The sequence below is a fragment of the Scyliorhinus torazame genome, chromosome 14, assembly GCF_047496885.1.
Source record: "Scyliorhinus torazame isolate Kashiwa2021f chromosome 14, sScyTor2.1, whole genome shotgun sequence".
NCBI classification, from domain to species: Eukaryota; Metazoa; Chordata; class Chondrichthyes; order Carcharhiniformes; family Scyliorhinidae; genus Scyliorhinus; species Scyliorhinus torazame.
Window position 1 is genome coordinate 51889122 of NC_092720.1, and position 23059 is coordinate 51912180.

Genomic DNA, 23059 nt, shown 5'->3' on the forward strand with positions numbered 1-23059 from the left:
GGTGATATTTTGGAGGTGGACCAACGGTACTCCATGACCCTGACCAGGGAACTCCTGGCAGAGTGGAAGAAGCGGCAAGGGGAATTTGATGTGTTGACAAGAGGGAAGCCGATGGGACAGCTTTGGATAGCGAGGGGGCTCTGTATGAGTATGGGGAGAAGGCCAGCCACCTGTTAGCGAACCAACTGAGGCGAGAGGTGGTACAAGTGAGAGATAATGGGGGTGAGTTGGTGAGACGCCAGAGAGAATAAATAAGGCATTTGAGACATTTTATAGGGAGCTGTATAGGTCTGAGCCTTGGGGGGGGAGGGGGGGAGATGAGACAGTTTTTGGACGGGCTGGTATTTCTGGAGGTTGCAAGGGAAAAGGGACAGGGATTGGCAGTTCCGCAGATGTAACATGAGGTTACAGAGGCAATTGGGTCGATGCAGTCGGGGAAGGCGCTGGGACTTGATGGTTTTCCGTATGACTTTCGTAAATGGTTTGTGGTGGAATTGGCCCCACATTTCCTGGAAATGTTTTGCGAATCTTTGGCGCAAGGGGAGCTGCCAGCCACGTTGGCAGAGGCGTCGATTTTGTTAATCCCCAAAAGGATAAGGACCCGGTGGAATATGGGTTATATAGGCCTATCTCCCTACTAAACACAGATGTGAAGGCGCTGACTAAGGTATTGGCGGTGCATTGGAGGGGGTATGTGCCAGAGGTGGTGTCAGGGGACCAGATGGGTTTTGTGAAGGGAAGGTAGCTGTCAAGTAATATTAAACCTTTGTTGAACGTGATTACGACATTGTCTAGGGCAGGGTGCTGAGGGTTATTGTGGCTATGGATGCGGATAAGCCGTTTGATAGGGTAGAGTGGAGCTATTATTTGTTCAAGGTTCTGGAGAGGTTCAGGTTTAGGCCCATGTTTATCCCATGGGTGTAGTTGTTATATGAGACCCCTATGGCTAGTGTTAGGACAAATCCGATTAGTTTGTGAGACTTCTCGGTTTACAAGGGTACGAGGTAGGAGTGCTCATTATCCCCACTTCTGTTCACGATGCAATGGTTAGCCAACCCTTGGCTATTGCGCTGGAAACATCATGGGAGTGGTCGGGTATTGTAAGGGGAGGCAGGGAGCGTAGAGTCTCGCTGCATGCAGATGACTTGTTGCTTTATATTTCTAAAGAGAAAATGCTGGAAAATCTCAGCAGGTCTGGCAGTATCTGTAGGGAGAGAAAAGAGCTAACGTTTTGAGTCCAGATGACCCTTTGTCTAGACCCTTTGTCTAAGCGTCTCTAAGCGTCCCTCTTCCGTTTGCCCCAAGGAAATATATGGTAAGTCCGGTGGCTTGGAACCAGCTATGGTGGCATTTTGGGGGGGTTGTGTTGGTGTTGGCTCCTATTTGTGGGAATCACTGGTGTGACATATAGACAGTGGCATAGGGAAGATTGGAATGTGTGAGGGACTTGTTCATGGAAGGAATATTTGCAAGTGCGGGTGAGTCAGAGAAATATGAGTTGCGGCACGGTGGTGCAGTGGTTAGCACTGCTGCCTCACGGCACTGAGGCCCCGGGTTTGATCCCGGCCCCATGTCACTGTGTGGAGTTTGCATATTCTCCCCGTGTCTGCGTGGGTCTCACCCCCACAACCCATAGATGTGCAGGGTAGGTGGATTGGCCACGCAAAATTGCCCCTTCATTGGAAAAGTGAATTGGGTACTTTAAATTTATATTTTTAAAAAAGAAATGGGAGTTGCCAGGCCAGGTGTGGGGGGTGGGGGGGGCAGGGGGGGGGGGGGGGGGTATAGGTATATAAAATAACGAGGCTTTGTGCCTTCATTCCCTCAGTTGCCAGAGCGAACTTTGTTGGATAGGTTGTTGTCGCCAGATGAGTTGGGGATGGGATGATCGTAGATATTTACGAATGGCTCGTGGTCACATGGAAAGCACCAATTGAGGAGGTGAAGCAGAAGTGGGAGGAGGAGCTGGGAATGGAGTTGGGATGGAGGTGTGGAGTGAGATTATGCATCGGGTAAATGAAACGACGTCCTGTACTAGGGTGAACTTGGTACAGTTCATGTTGTGTTATGTACTCTGGGATAACACAGGCTGCAACTCGATGCAGCTTTGACCAAAAGATACTCCAGACTTTGAAGTAAGTTCAATGTGATTTATTGAACCATTAGCACAGTTCTCTATGAGTTCGACTCTCCTGCTAATCTTGCTATAGTAACTTAGTCTAACTTACCAGTCTGCCCTAAGCCACGTGGTGGGTGTGATGCTTCTGATCTGCCCCTGTCCTACTCTCTAAGTGTCGCCTGTGGAAAGAGACAGAGCATGTGTGCCCTGTCCTTATATATGGGTTGTGTAATGCCCCCTTGTGGTAGTGTCACCTCTGGGTGTCTTGACTGCCCATTGGTCGTGTCCTATTCTATGTGTTCATTAGCTGTTTGTCTGCATGTCATGATGTCTCTGGTACTCCCTCTAGTGTTTACTTAGTCGTAGTTTATTTACATTAACCCTTGTGTATTTACAGTGATGCATATCACCACATCCCCCCTTTTCTCGTGTTACATATTTTTTGTACAGTGTTAATGAAAAATTGAACTAAAACAGGTAAATAAGTGATGACATGTACAAGTTATGATGACTGTGATGACGATACAAGATCAAAGAATAGTTATGATGACATTGAGGATTATACAATACCAAATAATAGTTATGAGTCCAAAGTTCATGAATTTGCACGTTCGAGTGGCTTTCTTGTGCTGTTATGGAAGTGTCGATGTTGATGTTGTCATTCCCTTATGAACGCCGTCGGTGTCCTGGTGTTTTCGCAACCAAGAAGTCATCACGAGGTGCTCAAATGGTCAAATCATTCATTGTCTGAGGTGGACTCTTTTTTTTAATGCTTGTGGTAGCAATTCTTGATGACATCTTTCCTGAATGCTGGTTTGCTTGTCCGAAGTGTAGAAAATGTGAATTGGTAAGATGCGTTGCCATGCCATGGTATGTTTGCACTCTCTCCATTGTTCTGAGCTGTAACATTGTCCTTCATGGGCAGAGCTGTACCATGTCATACCAGTTGTTGTTCTATTGTTGTTGTCATTGTTGTTATTGACGTGCTTGCTGTTGTGTTTGTTGCCTCTGGTATGCTTCATGTTGTTGTCTTTTTATGCTGTTTTTGTATGTTTAGTTGTGTTTGTTGCGCTCAATGACCACACCGAGTGGAGAATTCGAGTCCTTCACGAAGTTACTTGTATCAGTGTCCTTTGTGGCATCTGCTGTTTCATTGAGCGTGCCGTCTCTGATTCCTCGGCGCTCCCCGTCTGGAGTCATGTCCGGTTCACTTGAATCATCTTTGGCTTGTCAATGCTCCCCGTCTGGAGCCCATGCTGGTTCGCCTGAATCACCTTTGGTTTCTTGATGCTCCCCGTCTGGAGTCATTTCAGGTCCTTGTGGAGAGGCTCGAGTAGATGAGGTTTGAATTAACGTGGTGTCACTGGAGTCACTAGTAACCTCACTTTGATTGTCGAGTGCATACTAGCTGAGATCTGTCAGTCTCGCTGAGATGTCACACATCTTGTATGGGAATTGTGAAGACTTTGTCACTTGTCGCACATACAGTGGGTAGACCTTCAGTGTCTTCTTGTCGGTTTGATGAGCTGGGTAGACTGTCATAGTCTTCTTCTGGTGGCTCAAATAATCTCGGTAGACTGTCATAGTCTTTTTGTTGTTCACGTGAGCGTGGTAGACTGTCATAGTCGGCTTGCTGTGCACTTGAGCGTGGCAGACTTGCATCGTCTGCTGCTGGTTGCTCAGATAAGGTTGCTAGACCTTCATAATCTTGTTCATGCAAGGACTGCGCTCTGGAGTCTTGCGTTGCTTCCATCGTGGAGTCTGTCAATGAGCTCGCTGTGAAGGCTTGTATTGCTCTTTCTGTGGAGTCTGGCATTGTTCTCTGCGTGGAGTCATGCAGTGGTCTCGCTGTGGTGTCGATCTGTGCGCTCTCAACGGAGTTGTGCAGTGGTCTCACTGTGGAGTCTTTCTGTGTTCTCTGTGTAGAGACGTGCAGTGGTCTCGCTGTGGAGTCTGTCATCACTTTCTGTGCGGAGTCGGGGACTCTTCGTGGTGCGTGGACCACTCCCTGTGTGGAGTCGGGGACTCTTCGTTGTGCGTGGACCACTCTCTTGGCGTCAGGCCGCTCTCTGTGGGCTTGTACCGCTCTCTGTCTCTTGGCGTCAAGCCGCAGCAGAATCCTGTACTCATGGGTCGGGATGTCGTCTGTGCTGGGCCGAGGATCCTCAAATCCGAAGAACTCATCCATGACTGTGTCGGATGCTTCAATGTACAACACATCTCGTTGCGGTTCGGATTTGGTACTGAGGTCGTCACGTCCAATGATGAAATCATCGTCTGAGTCGTAGTCTTCAAGGACTAAATCATCTCTTAGGGCGGTGCTAACTGCTTGTTGCAGGGTTCTACGGAGGTTACTTTCAGCTACTGGTTGAAGTTCAGGCATTGTGCTGTCATTCCAGGTGAAAGAATTGTGTTTTCTGGCTTTAAATTTCCCCCCCAACTATTTTCGGACATTTCCCCTTTAAGTGGGCGTGTTCTGGGGCCTCTGACATCATGACGCTTGTGATGTAGAGCATAGGAATGGATTGCGCATGCGCAGATCGCTTTTCCTTCACTGTGCGCTTTTTCCGCAACAGCGCATGTGCGGCTCCTTGCACAAGATGGCTGCCAATCAAAATTGCCGTTTGCTTCGGTTGCAAGCCTACCATTGCCTCTTGGTGAGTATAGGTGCCAGTTTTATCGATTTCTGTTGTGTTCACCTCTCAGTAGTTTTCAAACTTGTCCAGGACTGTCTGGAAGTCTCTCTTCTCCTGCTCTTTGGAGTGCTTGAAGGAGTTGAAGATTTCTGTTGCACTTTCACCCGCAATGGTGAGTAGAAAATCTATCTTCTCAGCATCGGCCACGCCATCTAGGTCGGATGCTACCATGTAAATTTCAAATCTCTGCTTGAATGCATGCCAGTTGGCACTGAGATTGCCGTGGTACCTGAGCTGCTGAGGAACCGGAATCTTGATCATCTTGCCTGGGTGCTGTTACTGGTAGTCACGGATCTTGCTGAGTTGAACTATATAGATTCAACAGGCACTCCTGGTACCATGTTGTGTTAGGTACTCTGGGATAACACAGGCTGCAACTCGATGCAGCTTTGACCAAAAGATACTCCAGACTTTGAAGTAAGTTCAATGTGATTTATTGAACCATTAGCACAGTTCTCTATGAGTTCGACTCTCCTGCTAATTTTGCGATAGTAACTCAGTCTAACTAACCAGTCTGCCCTAAGCCACGTGGTGGGTGTGATGCTTCTGATCTGCCCCTGTCCTACTCTCTAAGTGTCGCCTGTGGAAAGAGACAGAGCATGTGCACCCTGTCCTTGTATATGGGTTGTGTAATGTCCCCTTGTGGTAATGTCACCTCTGGGTGTCTTGACTGCCCATTGGTCGTGTCCTATTCTATGTGTTCATTAGCTGTATGTCTGCATGTCATGGTGTCTCTGGTGCTCCCTCTAGTGTTTACTTAGTCGTAGTGTATTTACATTAACCCCTTGTGTATTTACAGTGATGCATATCACCACAGTTCAAAGTGGTGCAGAGGGCTCATATGACCTGGGCACAGGTAAGTGGGTCCTTTTCAGAGGTAAAGGTCCCGGCAACATCTCCACATCCACAATTTTCGATAATGCTTCAAATATCTGGCCCCAGAACCCCATCAATCTCAGACATTACCAAAAGATGTGGACATGATTTGCTGGCCCCACCCCCTCTGCATCTTTCACACTTTGTCCTCCCATCCACAGGGAACACAGTCTGTCTCCAGGCCCTATAGCCAGCAGCTGTACATCAGAAACTCATCACTGAAATAAGCCTTGTTGCATTGTGGCTTCAGTTCAACAGCTTCTGTTTCTGGATGAAAACCTCAACCATACCTCAATTCTGATCCTCACAGAGTCCATATAAACAGTGGAGTTGAAATAGACAAATGTGGATTGCTATCATGTCCAGTTGAAATAGACAAATATGGATTGCTATCATGTCCAAGTGCTCCAATTGGTTGGGAATCCCAGAAGTCAGTTGCAAGTGCATTGGTTGTGTTACTGGTTTGTGTGACGAACTGTATGAATATAAAAGGAAACACAAAATAGATATGTTCCATCAGCCAAGTTTTCAAAAAATGTTGCTCTCAGTATTTGACTCTCAATTGTTCAACAATTAAGTGTGTAAACTTATTTTACCTCCCAGTCTTGTGAGATTGAACTGGATTTCATGGGAATGTTTTCTCTGTCCGAAATTTATTCTAATGTATTCAGTGTTCTCCTGCTTTTCTTAGAGGCTTTGTGAGCGATGCTGTTGCCCTCCCGAGAAAGGATTCTACTTTTTGCCTGAGTGAATCTTTTATTAAAAAAAACAATGAAAATCCGGTGTGTTGTGATGGTAACTCTGGTAATCTGATAGTGAGTTAGAGAGCATTCTTTAAACAAGTGTGAAGGAACAGACAGAAATGTCTGCAGTAACCACACAACCTATCCCTTTTGGACTTTTAGAAAGGGAAAAACACATTGAAAATGTGTTAGGTAGTTTGAAAGAAAAGAAGAATAAAGGAACTGAAGAACCAGTGGATAATACGGTACTTTCAGGTGCTACATGGTCGCACTTAGACTCTATTAGGATCAATTCAAAAAAATTGAAAGACCTGGAGGAGAAAGCAGCTGATGGAGATTTTGAGAAAGTAAAAGAAGACAGTTCTTTCGGGATTCCATCTAACAATTCCCAGAAAGAAGAATGGATAGAGACTGGTTTTCACACCCCTTCCCTCCATATGGACGCAAGAGGACAAGGGACAATGCAGGAACTCCCTGGATTGCAACCACTCCACAAGCTCAATCAGCTATGTATCACTGCAAAGGCTGGGCAACAAGGTGTGTAAGTAATTTTCTTATATCAGCTGATTTGTGCAGCATGCATATATAAAGAATGTACAGTGTTCAGATAGTTGTAAACCACAGGGAAATGGAAAACTGAATTACAAATTGTATTTTAGTTTCAGAAATCATATCAGGTTTTATAAAATGTAGTATACTCAAATTAAGCATATACTTATTAATGATTTATATTTATATTGCACCTTGTGTACAAAAGAAAAACACATGCCAAGCTGTAGTAGCAGAGTTAGGAAAGATTGCAGTAAGCATAGATGAAGAAGCAAAAATAGTGCAATGCTTTATTTAGTAGTGTTCAAAGAAAGGCAGCTCTTGAACATGGGTTGAGATAACAAGAGAGAGGGATTTGAAAAATAAGAGTAGAGCAAATGAATGGAAGGATCGTAATGTTCTCTACGTTCATGGATGGTGACGTCTTTGTGGTTGAATCAATTAGAGAACATACAGCTTTGTTAAAGAACAAAATTAGTTATTAACTAACTAAACACTATAAAGGTTTCTATAATGTGAATGATAAGTACAGTTGGATGCTATGGCTAAATACAGATAATTATGATTAACTATTATTAATAACTATTGACTAAGCAAACTATTGACTATTGTTTCGGAAAGCAGAAGCACAAAGGGACTTGGGAGTCCTTGTTCATGATTCTTTTAAGGTTAATGTGCAGGTTCAGTTGGCAGTTAAGAAGGCAAATGCAATGTTAGCATTCATATCCAGAGGGCTAGAATACAAGACCAGGGATGTACTTCTGAGGCTGTATAGGGCTCTGGTCAGACACCATTTGGAGTATTGTGAGAGTTTTGGGCCCCGTATCTAAGGAAGAAAGTGCTGGCCTTGGAAAGGGTCCAGAGGAGGTTCACAAGAATGATCCCTGGAATGAAGAACTTGTCGTATGAGGAAAGTTTGAGATCTCTGGGTCTGTACTCGTTGGAGTTTAGAAGGATGAGGGGGGATCTTATTGAAACTTCCAAGATACTGCGAGGCCTTGATAGAGTAGACGTGGAGAGGATGTTTCCACTTGTAGGAAAAACTAGAACCAGAGGACGCCATCTCAGACTAAAGGGACGATCCTTTAAAACATAGATAAGGAGAACTTTCTTCAGCCAGAGGGTGGTGAATCTGTGGAACTCTTTGAAGGCTGTGGAGGCCAATTCACTGAGTGTCTTTAAGACAGAGATAGTTCTTGATTAATAAGTGGATCAGGGATTATGGGGAGAAGGCAGGAGAATGGGGATGAGAAAATATCAGCCATGTTTGAATGGCAGAGCAGACTTGATGGGCCGAGTGGCCTAATTGTGCTCCTATGTCTTATGGTCTAAGCAGCTACCCGATATGCGACTGGACGTTACGCCTGCTATCCACGTTCTGCTGCACACCTCGTGTGTTGCAGTAACGTTCTCCTGTCGTCACACTACCTTGTGGTCAGATGCTAGAACCTGTCTGTGTTCCAGGAACGTTCTCCTGTTGTCGCACCACCTAGTAGTCGGATGCTAGAATCTCAGTCTATCTTTACTTACAGTTTGGTTATTAAATTATACACAAACTATATTCTACGTGTCATTACAAGGCTCTTCCCTGATCTCATCCCTAACCTCTAATAACTGCAAGTAGCGCATAGACTTATTTGCCATCAAGATGGACATCTGTTCAGCTTCTTTTGCTGTTTCCCTCTCTTCCTACCAAGCCAAACCTCCCTTGCCCTCATGCCCCACTCTATACTATTATGTGGGGATAATAAATAGTTTTAAGATGTGACTGAGCATATTCCATGAGTAGAAAAATGCATAGTGAAAGGGCAATGGGTGACACTGAGCAATTGGAAATGCAAAATGTTTTGGGGAAGTGAACACTTGGAGCATTGGTGTAAAACAGAAAATAGTTAGAAAATTATAAAAAAGTATGGGCTTTTGCTTGCGATGGATAGCTTAAGAGGTCACAATATATATTTGAAGCAGATTATATAAAGTTTATTTTTGGGTGATTGTTTTATATCACACTTATTAGAGTCATTTTTCACAGTAATTCGATAGATGTACTGTACTTGGATTTCCAAAAGGCATTTGATGTCATGTTAAAGGTTATTGCAGAAGATACATGTTCATGGTGTAGGGAGTAATATATTAGCCTCGAGAGAAGATTGGTTGGATGGCAGAAAAGAGAGCATGCACAAATTGGTCTTTGTCTGATTGGCAAATGTGACATGGAGTCCTCAGGGGCTGTGCTGGGGCCTCAACTTTTGACAATTTACATCAGTGTCTTAGATGAGGGGAGCAAAGGCATAATAGCTAAATTTGCAGGCGACACAAAGGTAGGCAGGAATGTATATTGTGAAGAAGACAGAAGGAAGTGCAGGGAGATCTAGATGTTCATGTGCATGAGCCACAAAAAGTTAGCATACAGGTACAGCATGTAATCAAGAAGGCCAATGGAATCCATAGAATCCCAACAGTGCAGAAGGAGGTTATTTGGTACATCGAGTCTGCACCGTCACTCTAAAACAGAACCCTATAGGCCCTCTTCCTCGTCCTATCCCCGTAATCCCATGCATTGAGTATGGCCAATCCACTTAACCTGCACATCTTTGGACATGAAGGTGCAATTTAGCGTGTCCAATCCAGCTAACCTGAACATCTTTGGACATGGGAGGAAACCTGAACAACTGGAGGAAACCCACACAGGCACAGGGAAAACATGCAAAATCCAGTCACCCAAGGCTGAAATTGTACCCGGGCCCCTGGTGCTGTAGTAGTAGTGCTAACCACAGTGACACTGCTGCAGTGCTATCTTTTATTATGAGAGGAATTGAACATAAAAGAAAGGATGTTATGCTTCAATTATACAGGGCATTGGTGAGACCACATTTCGAACATTTTATGCAGTTTTGATTTTCTTATTTAAAAAGAATGTAAATGCACCGGAGGCAGTTCGGAGCTTTATGAAATTGATACCTGGAATGAGTGGGTTGTGCTACAGGGATGGGTTGGACAGGCTGGGCTTGTTTCTGCTGGAGTTTAGAAGACTGTGGAGTGACTTAATTGAAATATATAAGGTCCTGAGTGGTCTTGACAATGTGAACATGGAAAGGATATTTCCTCTTGTGTGCGAGTCCAGATCTAGCGAGCACTGTTTTAAAATTATGGAGGGCAGCACGGTGGCCTAGTGGTTAGCACAGCCGCCTCACGGCGCTGAGGTCCCAGGTTCAATCCCGGCTCTGGGTCACTGTCCGTGTGGAGTTTGCACATTCTCCCCGTGACTGCGTGGATTTCGCCCCCACAACCCAAAAATGTGCAGAGTCGGTGGATTGGCCACACTAAATTGGCCCTTAATTGGAAAAAATAATTGGGTAATCTAAATTTTTTTTTTAAATTATGGGTCAGAGATTAAGACAATTTTTTTCTCTCTCAGAGGGTTATGCCAATTTGGAACTCTTTGCCTCAGAAGGCAGTGAAGTGGGATTACTGAATATTTTTAAGGCAGAGGTGGATAGATTCTTGTTGGACAAGGGAATTAAAGGTTATCGGAGGTAGATGGGAATGTGGAACTTGAAATACAAATAGAGCAGCCATGATCTTATTGAATGGGGGAGCAGGCTCGAGGCCAAATGGCCTACTTCTGCTCCCATTTTATATGTTTGTAATAACACCATTATGAAATGTTATTATGTTACTGGGCTAGTAATAGAGTCATGAGCCAATAATCCAAATAACTCAATTTGAATTCCTATCATGAATGACAATGAAAAAATTTGAATTCCATTTAAATAAACTGGAAATTAAAAGTTCATATCAATTGATATTGCCTGATTGCTGTAAAACCCCAATTTGTTCACCAATGCTCTTTGGGGGAAGGAAATCTACTAATCTCCTTACCAAATCTGCCCCTTATGTAACTCCAGTGCTGCACCACTGTGGCCGATTCTTCCCTCTTGAAATAGCCTGACAAGTTACTTCTGTTGCTTTAAACTAGAAGGTTCAAGAAAAAGGACCATCACCACTATTATGTCAACAAAGGGAAGACAATAAAGGTCAGCATTGTGCAAGTTGTGAATGAGTAGAACAAGATGACAAACTTAAAGAATTTGCAGTGCAGAAGGAGGCCATTAGGCCCATCGAGTCGGCAGCGGCCCTTGGAAAGAGCACCCCACTTAAGCCCACCCCATTCCCATAACCCAGTAACCCCACCTAACCTTTTTTTGGACATTAAGGAAAATTTATCATTGTCAATCGACCTAACCTACACATCTTTGGACTGTGGGAGGAAACCGGAGCACCCGGAGGAAACCCACGCAGTCACGGGGAGAACGTGCAGACGCCGCAGACAGTGACCAAGCCGGGAATCGAACCAGGGATCCTGGAGCTGTGAAGCAACTGTGCTAACCACTGTGCTACCATGCTGCCCTTTCATTACAGCGTTTGATAATTTTTTCACAACAAATGTCATTATAATGTATAATTTCAGAGAATATTTAGTCTCAAAGGCATTTGCTGATAGGCTATCGTTGTTTTGTTTCTATTTTAGGGCTTACCTGTGATCCTGGCAGAACGTACATTATCACCTCTCAAAAAGGTGAACAACTGTACACGGCAATAGAAGGTAATATTTTGGGTGACAGAACAATGAAAAAGACAAAGTATTACAGTTGAAAAGGAACTGTATGAATGAAGAAATTGAAATCAATCAACAGAAGTTATTCAGAAAAAGGTGCAGATGTATGATGAGGTACATTCCATACCCTAAATGGAAAAAAAAACAATTTTGGGAGGTTGGGCAGCACGGTTGCACAGTAGAGCAACACGGTGGTTAGCACAGTTGCTTCACAGCTCCAGGGTCCCAGGTTCAATTCCCGGCTTGCGTCACTTCGGAGTCTGTACATTCTCCCCGTGTCTGTGTGGGTTTCCTCCCACAGTCCAAAGATGTGCAGGTTAGGTGAATTAGCCATGCTAAATTGCACTGAGTGTCCAAAAAGGGGAGGTGGGGTTCTCTTTCCAAGACCAGTGCAGACTCGATGGGCCGAATGGCCTCCTTCTGCACTGTAAATTAATAATAATCGCTTATTGTCACAAGTAGGCTTCAATGAAGTTACTGTGAAAAGCCCCTAGTCGCCACATTCCGGCGCCTGTTCGGGGAGGCCGGTACGGGAATCGAACCCGCGCTGCGGGCATTGTTCTGCATTTCAAGCCAGCTATTTAGCGCACTGTGCTAAACCAGCCCCAGATTCTATGATTCTAGAATGACAACAACATTTGCAACCTTTCATTTACAGGACACAAAACTGCTTCTCTTGCTTGCCATTTTGGGAATGGTGGGGGGGGGGGATGTTTGTCTCCCATGCATCGGTCTGCTCTTGTAAGTGAGCCTTACTTCTTGTAGCATACTCCAAACCACAATGAGAAGCTGAAGCAGTGTGTGCTTTCTGAACCGTATTGTAGAATTCTGGGAATGCTTTAGTTAACAGTGAACTCTGGGAAAAAGAAAGCAAAGTCGCAAGAGACTTTTCATTTGAAACCTCGAGAAAATATTAATAGAATATTTTAAAAGAACATTTCACCCCTTTATGAATTTGCGTCTGTTTTATTTCTTCTTCAGATACTTCCTGCCTGTGTTTGAACTTGTGTGGTGCAGCCCGGTCCTGTTGTATAAAGATCTACAACTTGCAATCAGAAGAGGTACTGCACTTTGCCAGACCCTTCAGGATAGATGCCTGTTGTTTTGGATGCTGCCTAATGGAGATATATGTGTTCAATGCCCAGAAGGAACAAATTGGCACAATTAGGCAGAGGTAAATCCAATTATGTTTTGTTCCCATTTATTTAGACCAGTATAGGGGAAATTGTTTGCAGCAATATGTCTTAAAATAATAATCTTAATAATCTTTATTGTCACAAGTAGGCTTACATTAACACTGCAATGAAGTTACTGTGAAAATCCTCAAGTCACCACACTCCAGCGCCCGTTCAGAGAATTCAGAATGTCCAATTCACTTAACAAGCACGTCTTTCGGGATTTTTTTTGTGGGAGGAAACCAGAGTGCCCGGAGGAAACCCATGCAGACACAGGGAGAACATGCAGACTTCACACAGACAGTGACCCAAGTGGGAATCGAACCCAGGCCCCTGGCGCTGTGAAGCAACAGTGCTAACCACTGTGCTACCATACCACCCCACGTTTTACCTGATCATATCTGACCCCAGGATGAGCTTCCAACCACATATATATCCATTCCAAGTCAGCCAGTTTCCAGCTCCATAACAATGCTAGACCCTGCCCGTCTTAGCTCAGATGCCGCTGAAACCTTCATCCATACCTTTATTAGAATTGAGTATTCCACTGCACCCATGTGCTACCCTCTGTAAGCCCGAGGTCATCCAAAGCTCGATTGTCTATGTCCTAACACACCAAGTCTTGATCACCCATCACTCCTGTGCTTGCTGACCTACTTTGGCTCCCTTTTTTCCCTCCATGGCCTTGCCCCCCCCCCCATCTTTGTAGTCTCCTCCAACTCTACAATCCTCCAAGATATCTATGTTCTCCCAAATCTGGTCTTTTGAGCATCTCCAACAGTAAGGGATTGATGTGAGATGCATTTGGACTGACTCAACCAGTCATGAGTGGCTGTAAAGCTATTATGCAAGAATGTTTATTAATTGATAGTGGTTCAAAGGAAGGAGTGGAGATAAACTAGTATTGAAACAGCTTTACTTTGGTGTCCATCAATACACATCGAGAATGCTGAACCAGGCAACCAAGCAATTAAAGTGACTGTGTCCCTTTGTGTCTCTGGCTGCAGATGGAGTATGTTCACCCCATTGCTGGAAATCTGTGACATGAATGGGCATGGCATTATGAAAATTCACGGCTCTTGTTGTCCTTGCCGCTGTTATTCGGATCAGGAACTTAAGGTATAAAATATTCAATATAATTTAGCTGATGCTCGTTGTTGCATCATTCAAAATTAAATTAAATAAAAAGTCACTCAGGTTGGGGGAATTTTTATTACATTAATGAATTCAATGACCATCCCTCCATCCTAAGCCTTATAAGGTCAGAAATAGGCTGTTGATTGCAGTGTTCAGTTCTACTCAGCTTCTCAGACAATGAAGCAGTTTGTGCCTGCATACAGCAAGGCCCGGACAACATTCAGGCTTGATCTGATGTGGCAGAAATTGTATTTGGCACTTAATTGCAATTAAATGACCGTTTCCAACAAAAGCCACTTTACCTCTATTTTCATCAGCGTTAACATTGCCAATTCCCCCACCATTGTTATGACCAGCCCCAACTGAGCTTCCCCAAATGTTGTTGATCTGGGTGAGACACCTCAATTTGTCATCGTCTGGCTGGGATACACCCACAATTGTTACAAACCCGGGTTAGGAGGGATGACTGGCTCCACGTCTTCATTCAACTCACCCTTTGCTGGTTCCATTTCCCTGGAGTACCTTTTCCAGACCCAATATAGCTAGATTTTAAAAGGAGCCAATTTAACCAGGCTTGCTTGTGTACCATTTATTAACTACTAAAAAGGTACAGCAACATTTTTTTTTAAATAAACATTTTAGAGGTATTTCTTTGGCATTGTAACAGCAACAAAATCAACAATGTATATAACAAGGAAAATATTAACATAGTGCAAATACCGCCTCCCACTCCCACAGGTCCTACCATTGTTTACCCCCCTCCCCCCTTATGCTGACGATTAGTTCTCTGCGGGGAAGTCGACGAATGGTTGCTAGCTCCGGGCGAACCCTAACAGAGACCCTCTCATGGCAAACTTAATTTTCTCCAGGCAGAGGAAGCCAGCCATGTCCGAAAGCCAGGTCTCTGATTTCAGGGGCTTTGAGTCCCTCCATGCTAGTAGTATGCGCCTCCGGGCTACCAGAGAAGCGAAGGCCAGAACATCTGCCTCTTTCTCCTCCTGGATTCCCGGACCTGCGACACCCCAAAAATCGCCACCTCTGGACTCATTGCCACGCTCGTATTTAATACCGTGGACATGGCGTCAGCAAACCCCTGCCAAAATCCCTTGTTTTGGACATGCCCAGAACATATGGACATGGTTTGCTGGCCCCTCCGCACACCTATCCTCCACCCCGAAGAATCTGCTCATCCGGGCCCGGTGAACGACCTTAAATTGGATCAGGCTGAGCTTCGCGTCCCCAACGCGTCCGCCCAGAGGCCCTCCTCTATTTCTCCCCCCATTTTTGCTTCAGCTCCTCGGTCTGTGTCTCCTCCGAAAAGGTACAGCAAAATGGTAAAACACATGCAGCTACATTCATACAGATTAGAAGAATCGAGTCCAATAGTAATCCAACTATAAATGAAATGTTATACGGAACAGTCCTGGAGTTGAGAGTAGATGATGAACGCTGTGGCCGTTTAATTCCAGAGTTGAATTCTGCAGGCGAATAGTTGATTTTCTTCAGTTCAAATGTCTGTGGTTTGGTGGAGATATTTCAGTTGTTTTTCCCAGCTGCGAACCCTTTTTGCTGGCTGGTTGACTCCCACAGTCAGAGAGCGTTTTTATGATGGACCTGTAAAAAGGTGGCTATTTTTGCAGTGATCCTGCTTCAGGTACTATATCACACACCTTCAGTGTGGAAAACCTCCAGCTGCATTTCCTCACAGCGCACACATACAGACTGACAGAGCAAACGCATCAGGCTGGTAGCAAACAGGCTTTTATATGTATATATCAAGAGGGCCGGAATACACTTGTCTTGTCTAGGCAATTATACCATCGAGATGGGATGGTACTCATGTTCCTTTGTCTTCACCAGAGAGGGTGATCAGTCTTTGAATGCCTTAGAAGTACCTTGTCTGGAAACACAGGAAGAGATCCCATTAGAGAAAGTAGTCTTACAACACCAGGTTAAAGTCCAACAGGTTTGTTTCAAACACTAGTTTTCGGAGCACTGCTCCTTCCTCAGGTGAATGAAGAGGTATGTTCCAGAAACATATATATAGACAAATTCAAAGATGCAAGACAATGCTTAGAATACGAGCATTTGTAGTTAATTAAGTGTTTACATATCCAGAGATAGGGGTAACCCCAGGTTAAAGAGGTGAGAATTGTCTCAAGCCAGGACAGTTGGTAGGATTTCGCAAGCCCAGGCCAGATGGTGGGGGGGGTGAATGTAATGCGACATGAATCCCAGGTCCCGGTTGAGGCCGCACTCATGTGTGCGGAACTTGGCTATAAGTTTCTGCTCGGCGATTCTGCGTTGTCGCGCGTCCTGAAGGCCGCCTTGGAGAACGCTTACCCGGAGATCAGAGGCTGAATGCCCTTGACTGCTGAAGTGTTCCCTGACTGGAAGGGAACATTCCTGCTTGGTGATTGTCACGCGATGTCCGTTCATTCGTTGTCGCAGCGTTTGCATGGTCTCGCCAATGTACCAGGCTTCGGGACATCCTTTCCTGCAGCGTATGAGGTAGACAATGTTGGCCGAGTCGCATGAGTATGTACCGCGTACCTGGTGGGTGGTGTTCTCACGTGTAATGGTGGTATCCATGTCAATGATCTAACACGTCTTGCAGAGATTGCCATGGCAGGGTTGTGTGGTCGCTGTTCTGAAGGCAGCGACCACTTATAGCCATACCTCTTCATTCACCTGAGGAAGGAGCAGTGCTCCGAAAGCTAGTGTTTGAAACAAACCTGTTGGACTTTAACCTGATATTGTAAGACTTCTTACTGTGCTCACTCCAGTCCAACGCCGGCATCTCCACACCATTAGAGAAACACCCTGCAGCCAATCCTGTCAGTAGCTAATTGCACATTCTCGAGCACCCAATGGGTTGTGTCTATTTTAAAATATAAAACTCAGATCTTTTAAACTCCAATATTTCTGTGTATAATTCCATGTTTTTTTACTCCATCATCATGGCAACATCAACATCCTGGGGATCAAAAGGATCAACCAGTATCTAAAATAGATCAGCATATAAACACTATGGATACTAAAATGGGTCATAAACAGGTATTCTGTGAGTGACCCACTTCCTGATTCCCCAAAAGCCTTCCCACCATCTACAAGTCATAATACAGATGTGTGATGGAATACCATCGGCATGTCTGGATGAGTGTAGCTCCAACAACAATCAAGACAAAGCATCACACTTGATTCGCACCTCGGCCACCACCTTAACAATCACATCCTCAACCCCACGAGTGCATTATGGCTGCCACATGTACCATCCACAAAATGCACTGCAGCAATTTGCCACGGATTCTTTGAAGCACTTCCCAAAACCACAACCTCTGCTGGCTCGAGGGACAAGGGTAGCAGGTGCATGGGAACTTGTTGCAAGTTCCCCTCCAAGTCGCACAGCATCCTGACTTGGAACTATATCGCCATTCCTTCATGGGTGCTGGATCTAAATCCCGGAGCTCCCAACCTAAGCACTGTGTGTGTACCCTCATCACACGGACTGCAGTAACTGAAGGCCATGAAGATTTTTTTTCAAATGTGAGGGAAAATAGGAATGTAATTAACATCACCTTCGCAAAGGCAATAAATTCAGGCCTGGCTTGCAATGCTCCAATCCTATGAACAAACAAAAAAGGAAAAACATTCTGGTTTGTGCTCTGGTTGACTTTGATTTAGTGCTGACCAACAAATAGCCAACTAATTTCAGTTAGTCAGTGTACCCTCCAAGCAACTATTGTCCATAGTCAGGCTGCTCTAGACTGGCTCTGATCCTAGTCAGAAATCATAATTCCAACCAGAATAAATTATCCTTCTCTCGGGCCACACAAAGTTCCTCCACTTCAATAAGTAAGATCTAACGTATGTCACTATTGTTAAAGAAATTGAATGCTTTAATAGATGATGGGTGCACGGTAGCACAGTGGTTAGCACTGTTGCTTCACAGCTCCAGGGTCCCAGGTTCGATTCCCGGCTTGGGTCACTGTCTGTGCGGAGTCTGCACGTTCTCCCCGTGTCTGCGTGGGTTTCCTCCGGGTGCTCCGGTTTCCTCCCACAGCCCAAAGATGTGCAGGTTAGGTGGATTGGCCATGATAAATTGCCCTTAAGTTTCCAAAATGGTGAGATAGGGTTACTGAGTCAGGGTGGGAGGTGTGGGTTTAAGTAGGGTGCTCTTTACCAGGGCCGGTGCAGACTTGATGGGCCGAATGGCCTCCTTCTGCACTGCAGATTCTATGATTCTATGACTGGGAAGAGTTGATGGGACAAAATATGCAATACATGTTTACCTTGCTTCCCTCTTGATGGTGTGAACATCTGGATTGCGTTCATCCTAACTATTTTCAATACTTTCCATGGATTCCGGTGAGCCTGTGGACTGACTCAAAGCCCGCGAATACAACAACACAATCTTTTAATGTTTTGAATAATCAGGTAATGATGATGGCAATTTCCAAATAAAGTGAGGTAACTTTAAAAGATGTCGAGAAGCAGTGAAAAGCTGGTGATTATCTAATGAAGCAATATACCAATCACTCATTATCTACACATTTTTCAAAGATTGCTTTTGGTGAACTCGCTCATGAAGATTTTTTTTCATATGTGAGGGAAAATAGGAATGTAATTAACTCACCTTCGGTAATCAATCCAAAAGGAGCATGAAGATTGTTGGAGCTCGAGACATTTGAATTAAAAGCAGAGCTTCTGTTCTTTGCGTTAATTTTGGGGGGAATTTTGGCACGTAACAATTTTACATTTGCAACAGACTTGCCAGCTTGTTAGCAGCTAAAATCAGAGATAACATAGAACATAAAACATGCAGTGCAGAAGGGGGCCATTCGGCCCATCACTAGATACTATAAAATTTAAAAATGGTCACAGGTTTTACACAGTTTACCAAAATCTTGTGAAGCAATGTGTTGCAATTTTATGTCTGTTAGACAGCCTCTGTGGTGTTGATAATACTGCTTCCATTCATAAACAATACATGTCTATAACATTACAGATTACATCCAAGATTGGGAATCATTTAGGATTGATCTGGAAGCGGTGGCAAGGCTACAATTCAGAACACAACATGGATCATGAATACTTTGGTGTGGACTGTAAGAACATTTAATAAAGAGCAGTTAACGAAAGTTGAAATATTTATCGATCAAACTCACGGAACAACATGTGGTCTGATGCTTCACCTTGTGTTTCACACAGTAATACTCAATAAAAATGGAATATAAACACTTGCAAAAACTCATGGCAATGTTGCATAACATACAGCAGAAATATTCCTTTACAACCAGCATGCTATTTCCATACCTGGTTGAACACTGGATGTGGTAACATTGGCCTTAATAATGCAATTATTAAGAAGTGCCAGTATTCCTATTTTGGACAATTAATATTGTGCCTTTTTGTGAGTGCTTTTACCATATATAAGCCAATATAAACCTTAATACAATAGCGAAATACTGCAGATGCTGGAAATCTGAAATAAAAACTAAAAATGCTGGAAAAACTCAGCAGGTCCAACAGCATCTGTGGAGAGAGAAACTGCATTAATGTTTCAAGCTGATGATCCTTCATTTTCTATTTTTATTCAAATCTTGTTAGTGTCATTTTTCACGAGTCTATTTCGCTCTAGCATTTCTAGGGCAGAACTTTGTCTGCAAGAATATATTGTAAAAGCAGGCACACACTACCTACAATTTCCCATCTACCTGTTCTATTGGGTAGACAATAGTGGATAGTGCGTGTGTAATTTGCAGGTTTATCTTTCTGGCATGCAGGGCTCTCTGCCAGGAATGCTGAAGCCAAAACGCAGTCAGGTTTGGTTCAGGTAAGAGCTTTGGAAGGGTATAATATGCATCATTCATGTTATCCTTTACGGTTAGAAAGGTTAGATGCACAAGAAACCTTTCGCCTTTGGTAAGTCATGTGTTAAAGACAAAAGATGCAAGTATAGCAAAAGTATATTTTAATGTCCTGATGTGAAGGACCTTTATTATTCCACAACACTGATATGCATACTGAAATAATATTTACAAACCTATAATTTACAATTCAAAAAGTTGCAATACCAAATAGAATGAATATTTACTGTAAATGTATATGACCAACTGTTTTATGTAGAATGTCAGTGCAAATTAAATACTCTTATTTTGCCACACAGAACCGAACACAGTTCTTATGGACTAGGATATTTACAAGAATTGTACTAGGGATAAAGGACTTCAATTCTGTGAAGAGATTAAAGAAGCTAGGATGTTCTACTACCAAGCAGTGACGGTTTAGGGGAGATTTGATAGAAGTGTTTGAAATTTTGGAAAGGTTTGGATTAAATAATGGGCTGGCAGTCAGAGAAGACACAGATTTAAGAATATTGTGAATAAGTAAGAGGGGTGAGGAAACCTTTTATTATTTTAATGCACAACCATTCAGAATTATCTGGAATGCACTACCTGAAGGGGCAGTGAAGGTAGATGTGACAGCAATATTCAAATGAAAATTGGGTAAATACTTGAAAAGGAAAAACTTGCAGACTACGGGGTGAGAGCAAGCTGGATAATAACAAACTTTACTGTATTTGGATAGCTCCTTCAAAGAGTTGACACAAGGACAACCAGTCTAATGGTCTTATTATGATTTAGAAGCACTTCCATCTCGTATATCACAACAATTTTCAATCATTTTTCATTGTGGAATCTTCACAAAGTGATTAACAAATACATATTGATATTGAGAAATTTTCAGAATGGACATAATTGGCAAAGTCATTTCAGCATTAGTGTGAGGTATTACATTTTGATAAGAAAAAGAAGGTGGTCATATATTACTTTGAAAATAGGGAACTAACTCAGATAGGGGATATATCTGGGAGCACAAATATAAAAACCTATAAGTAGCGATGCAGATTAATAAGGCAGATTTTAAAAAAGCAAATTAAACTCCAGAGTTTATTTCCGTAGGCACAGAATGGAAAAAATAGTGAAGTTATGCTAAATGGGTGTCAAATCTTAAGTTAGATTATGCTGTGAGTGCTGTGTACAGTTGTGATCATATTATAAATATATCATAGCGGCATTGGAAAAGGTGTAAAATATATCGCCAAGAATGAGAGCAGAGCTGCGAGCTTATCTTTCAGGAATTGATGAATAGACTAGGTTATCTTCTTGAAAACAGAAGGCTGAGAGGTAACCTCAGAGATCTTTACCATTCTGAAAAGTGTTTTAAGAGACCATCAATATATAAGATAGTCACTGTGAGCATAGGTTGATTGGTAAGAATGTGGATCTTATTTCCATAAGGAATAGTTGAGGCAGATAGTAGATATATTTAAGCGGAAGCTACATGTGCATATGACAAAGGGAATAGAAGACTAAAGGGTGGAAAGTGGTTCACGTAGAGCACAAATAGGCTGCTTTTATTTGTGCTGTATATTGTATGAGATATATTGAGACATTGCCTTGTGATATTTGACTGAAAACTGATCCTTGTGTATTTACTTGCTTTATTTTTAAATGCAGTTCCAAACAACATGGATCCAAATGAAAAGGTGCTTTTGCTGGCTGCTGCCTTCTTACTTGTAAGTTGTAAATCTGATCAAAATTTACTTCAGTGTTAAAGTTAGTTTATCCTCCCCATACAAATAATCATTGTTTTGTTTTACAGAATTACATGTTCTTTGAAATGAGCTGAACTCCAAGATTCCTTCCATTTCCACCATCAAGGTTGCTCGACAAAATAGTTGAAATGCTGCGGAAGTGTAAAATAATGAAAATAAATTATGCTTCAGTTAATGTAAATGTACCTGTGTGGCTTGAAACAATTGGCTTGGAGCAAATTATTTATCTGAAAAGATTTTATATTACTTTGATGAGAATACTTTTTTTTTCAATGAAAATACAAGCGAAGCTTCAACATTATGTACAACATCAATTGTATAGGGTATTATTCTGGGATAAATTAAAATATCCTAAACATTATTGAATTAATCGGAAATACAGAAGAATGGAAGAAACAGAAAGTGTAGCCATATGGCAGGTCTGCCATTCAAGATTACTATGGTAGATCTTCTACATCAACTCCATTTTTCCTCCCTATCTTCTTGATTTCCTTACCACCAACAACCTATCGAACACAGATTTACTTTAGATTGTGTTATGGGCCAGGGTTTAGAGAACCCCAAAGTGTATCATGGAGTTCACCTGACCCACAACTTTTAATAGATTGTGGTACGGGGAACACACGGACCACTCTACAGGTGTGGTACAGCAGAAATGGAAAAGTATTTTGTAAAGCAAAACAATGTTCATTCTATGAACTCAAGTTAACCTTTTTAAAACAGTGAACATCTTAGCAACCATTAATTCAAATACATCCCACAAAGACAACAACACTAAGTAATCCTTTAAGCTTTCCTTTTTAACATCCATACGACATAAAAACAAAACCTTTATCAGAAGCACATCAGGTTAAAGTCACTATTGAATGCAAGAAGTATTACGGGTAAGGCAGATGAACTTAGAGCTTGGATTAGTACTTGGAACTATGGTGTTGTTGCCATTACAGAGACCTGGTTGGGGGAAGGGCAGGATTGGCAGCTAAACGTTCCAGGATTTAGATGTTTCAGGCGGGATAGAGGGGGATGTAAAAGGGGTGGCGGAGTTGCGCTACTGGTTAGGGAGAATATCACAGCTGTACTGCGGGAGGACACCTCAGAGGGCAGTGAGGCTATATGGGTAGAGATCAGGAATAAGAAGGGTGCAGTCACAATGTTGGGGGTTTACTACAGGCCTCCCAACAGCCAGCGGGAGATAGAGGAGCAGATAGGTAGACAGATTTTGGAAAAGAGTAAAAGCAACAGGGTTGTGGTGATGGGAGACTTCAACTTCCCCAATATTGACTGGGACTCACTTAGTGCCAGGGGCTTAGACGGGGCGGAGTTTGTAAGGAGCATCCAGGAGGGCTTCTTAAAACAATATGTAGACAGTCCAACTAGGGAAGGGGCGGTACTGGACCTGGTATTGGGGAATGAGCCCGGCCAGGTGGTAGATGTTTCAGTAGGGGAGCATTTCGGGAACAGTGACCACAATTCAGTAAATTTTAAAGTGCTGGTGGACAAGGATAAGAGTGGTCCTAGGATGAAT

The 23059-nt window shown here is 43.2% G+C and overlaps 2 protein-coding genes across 6 annotated transcripts in view; one reads left to right on the forward strand and one right to left on the reverse strand.

Annotated features, from left to right (window-relative positions):
- The first annotated feature begins 6444 nt into the window (after nucleotides 1-6444).
- Nucleotides 6445-21715, forward strand: LOC140389728 (phospholipid scramblase family member 5). Of its 5 annotated transcripts, none has more exons than XM_072474184.1 (7): nucleotides 6451-6971; nucleotides 11515-11589; nucleotides 12583-12775; nucleotides 13784-13895; nucleotides 18922-19012; nucleotides 21437-21495; nucleotides 21582-21715. In XM_072474184.1, exons 1-7 carry the CDS (start codon nucleotides 6554-6556, stop codon nucleotides 21606-21608), a joined length of 975 nt encoding a protein of 324 aa, XP_072330285.1. In that variant the 5' UTR covers nucleotides 6451-6553; the 3' UTR covers nucleotides 21609-21715. The 5 variants fall into 5 exon arrangements, with proteins under 5 accessions (XP_072330286.1, XP_072330283.1, XP_072330282.1 ...); XM_072474183.1 differs by having other exon boundaries at nucleotides 6455-6971; nucleotides 18922-19021; XM_072474182.1 differs by lacking the exon at nucleotides 21582-21715 and having other exon boundaries at nucleotides 6447-6971; nucleotides 21437-21553.
- Nucleotides 19882-23059, reverse strand: part of eif4e2 (eukaryotic translation initiation factor 4E family member 2) — a 126842-nt gene continuing 123664 nt past the window's right edge. Inside the window, exon 8 of the mRNA XM_072474187.1 lies at nucleotides 19882-21665. The gene's annotated coding sequence lies outside the window, so the exon portion shown is untranslated. The remainder of the gene's footprint in view (nucleotides 21666-23059) is intronic.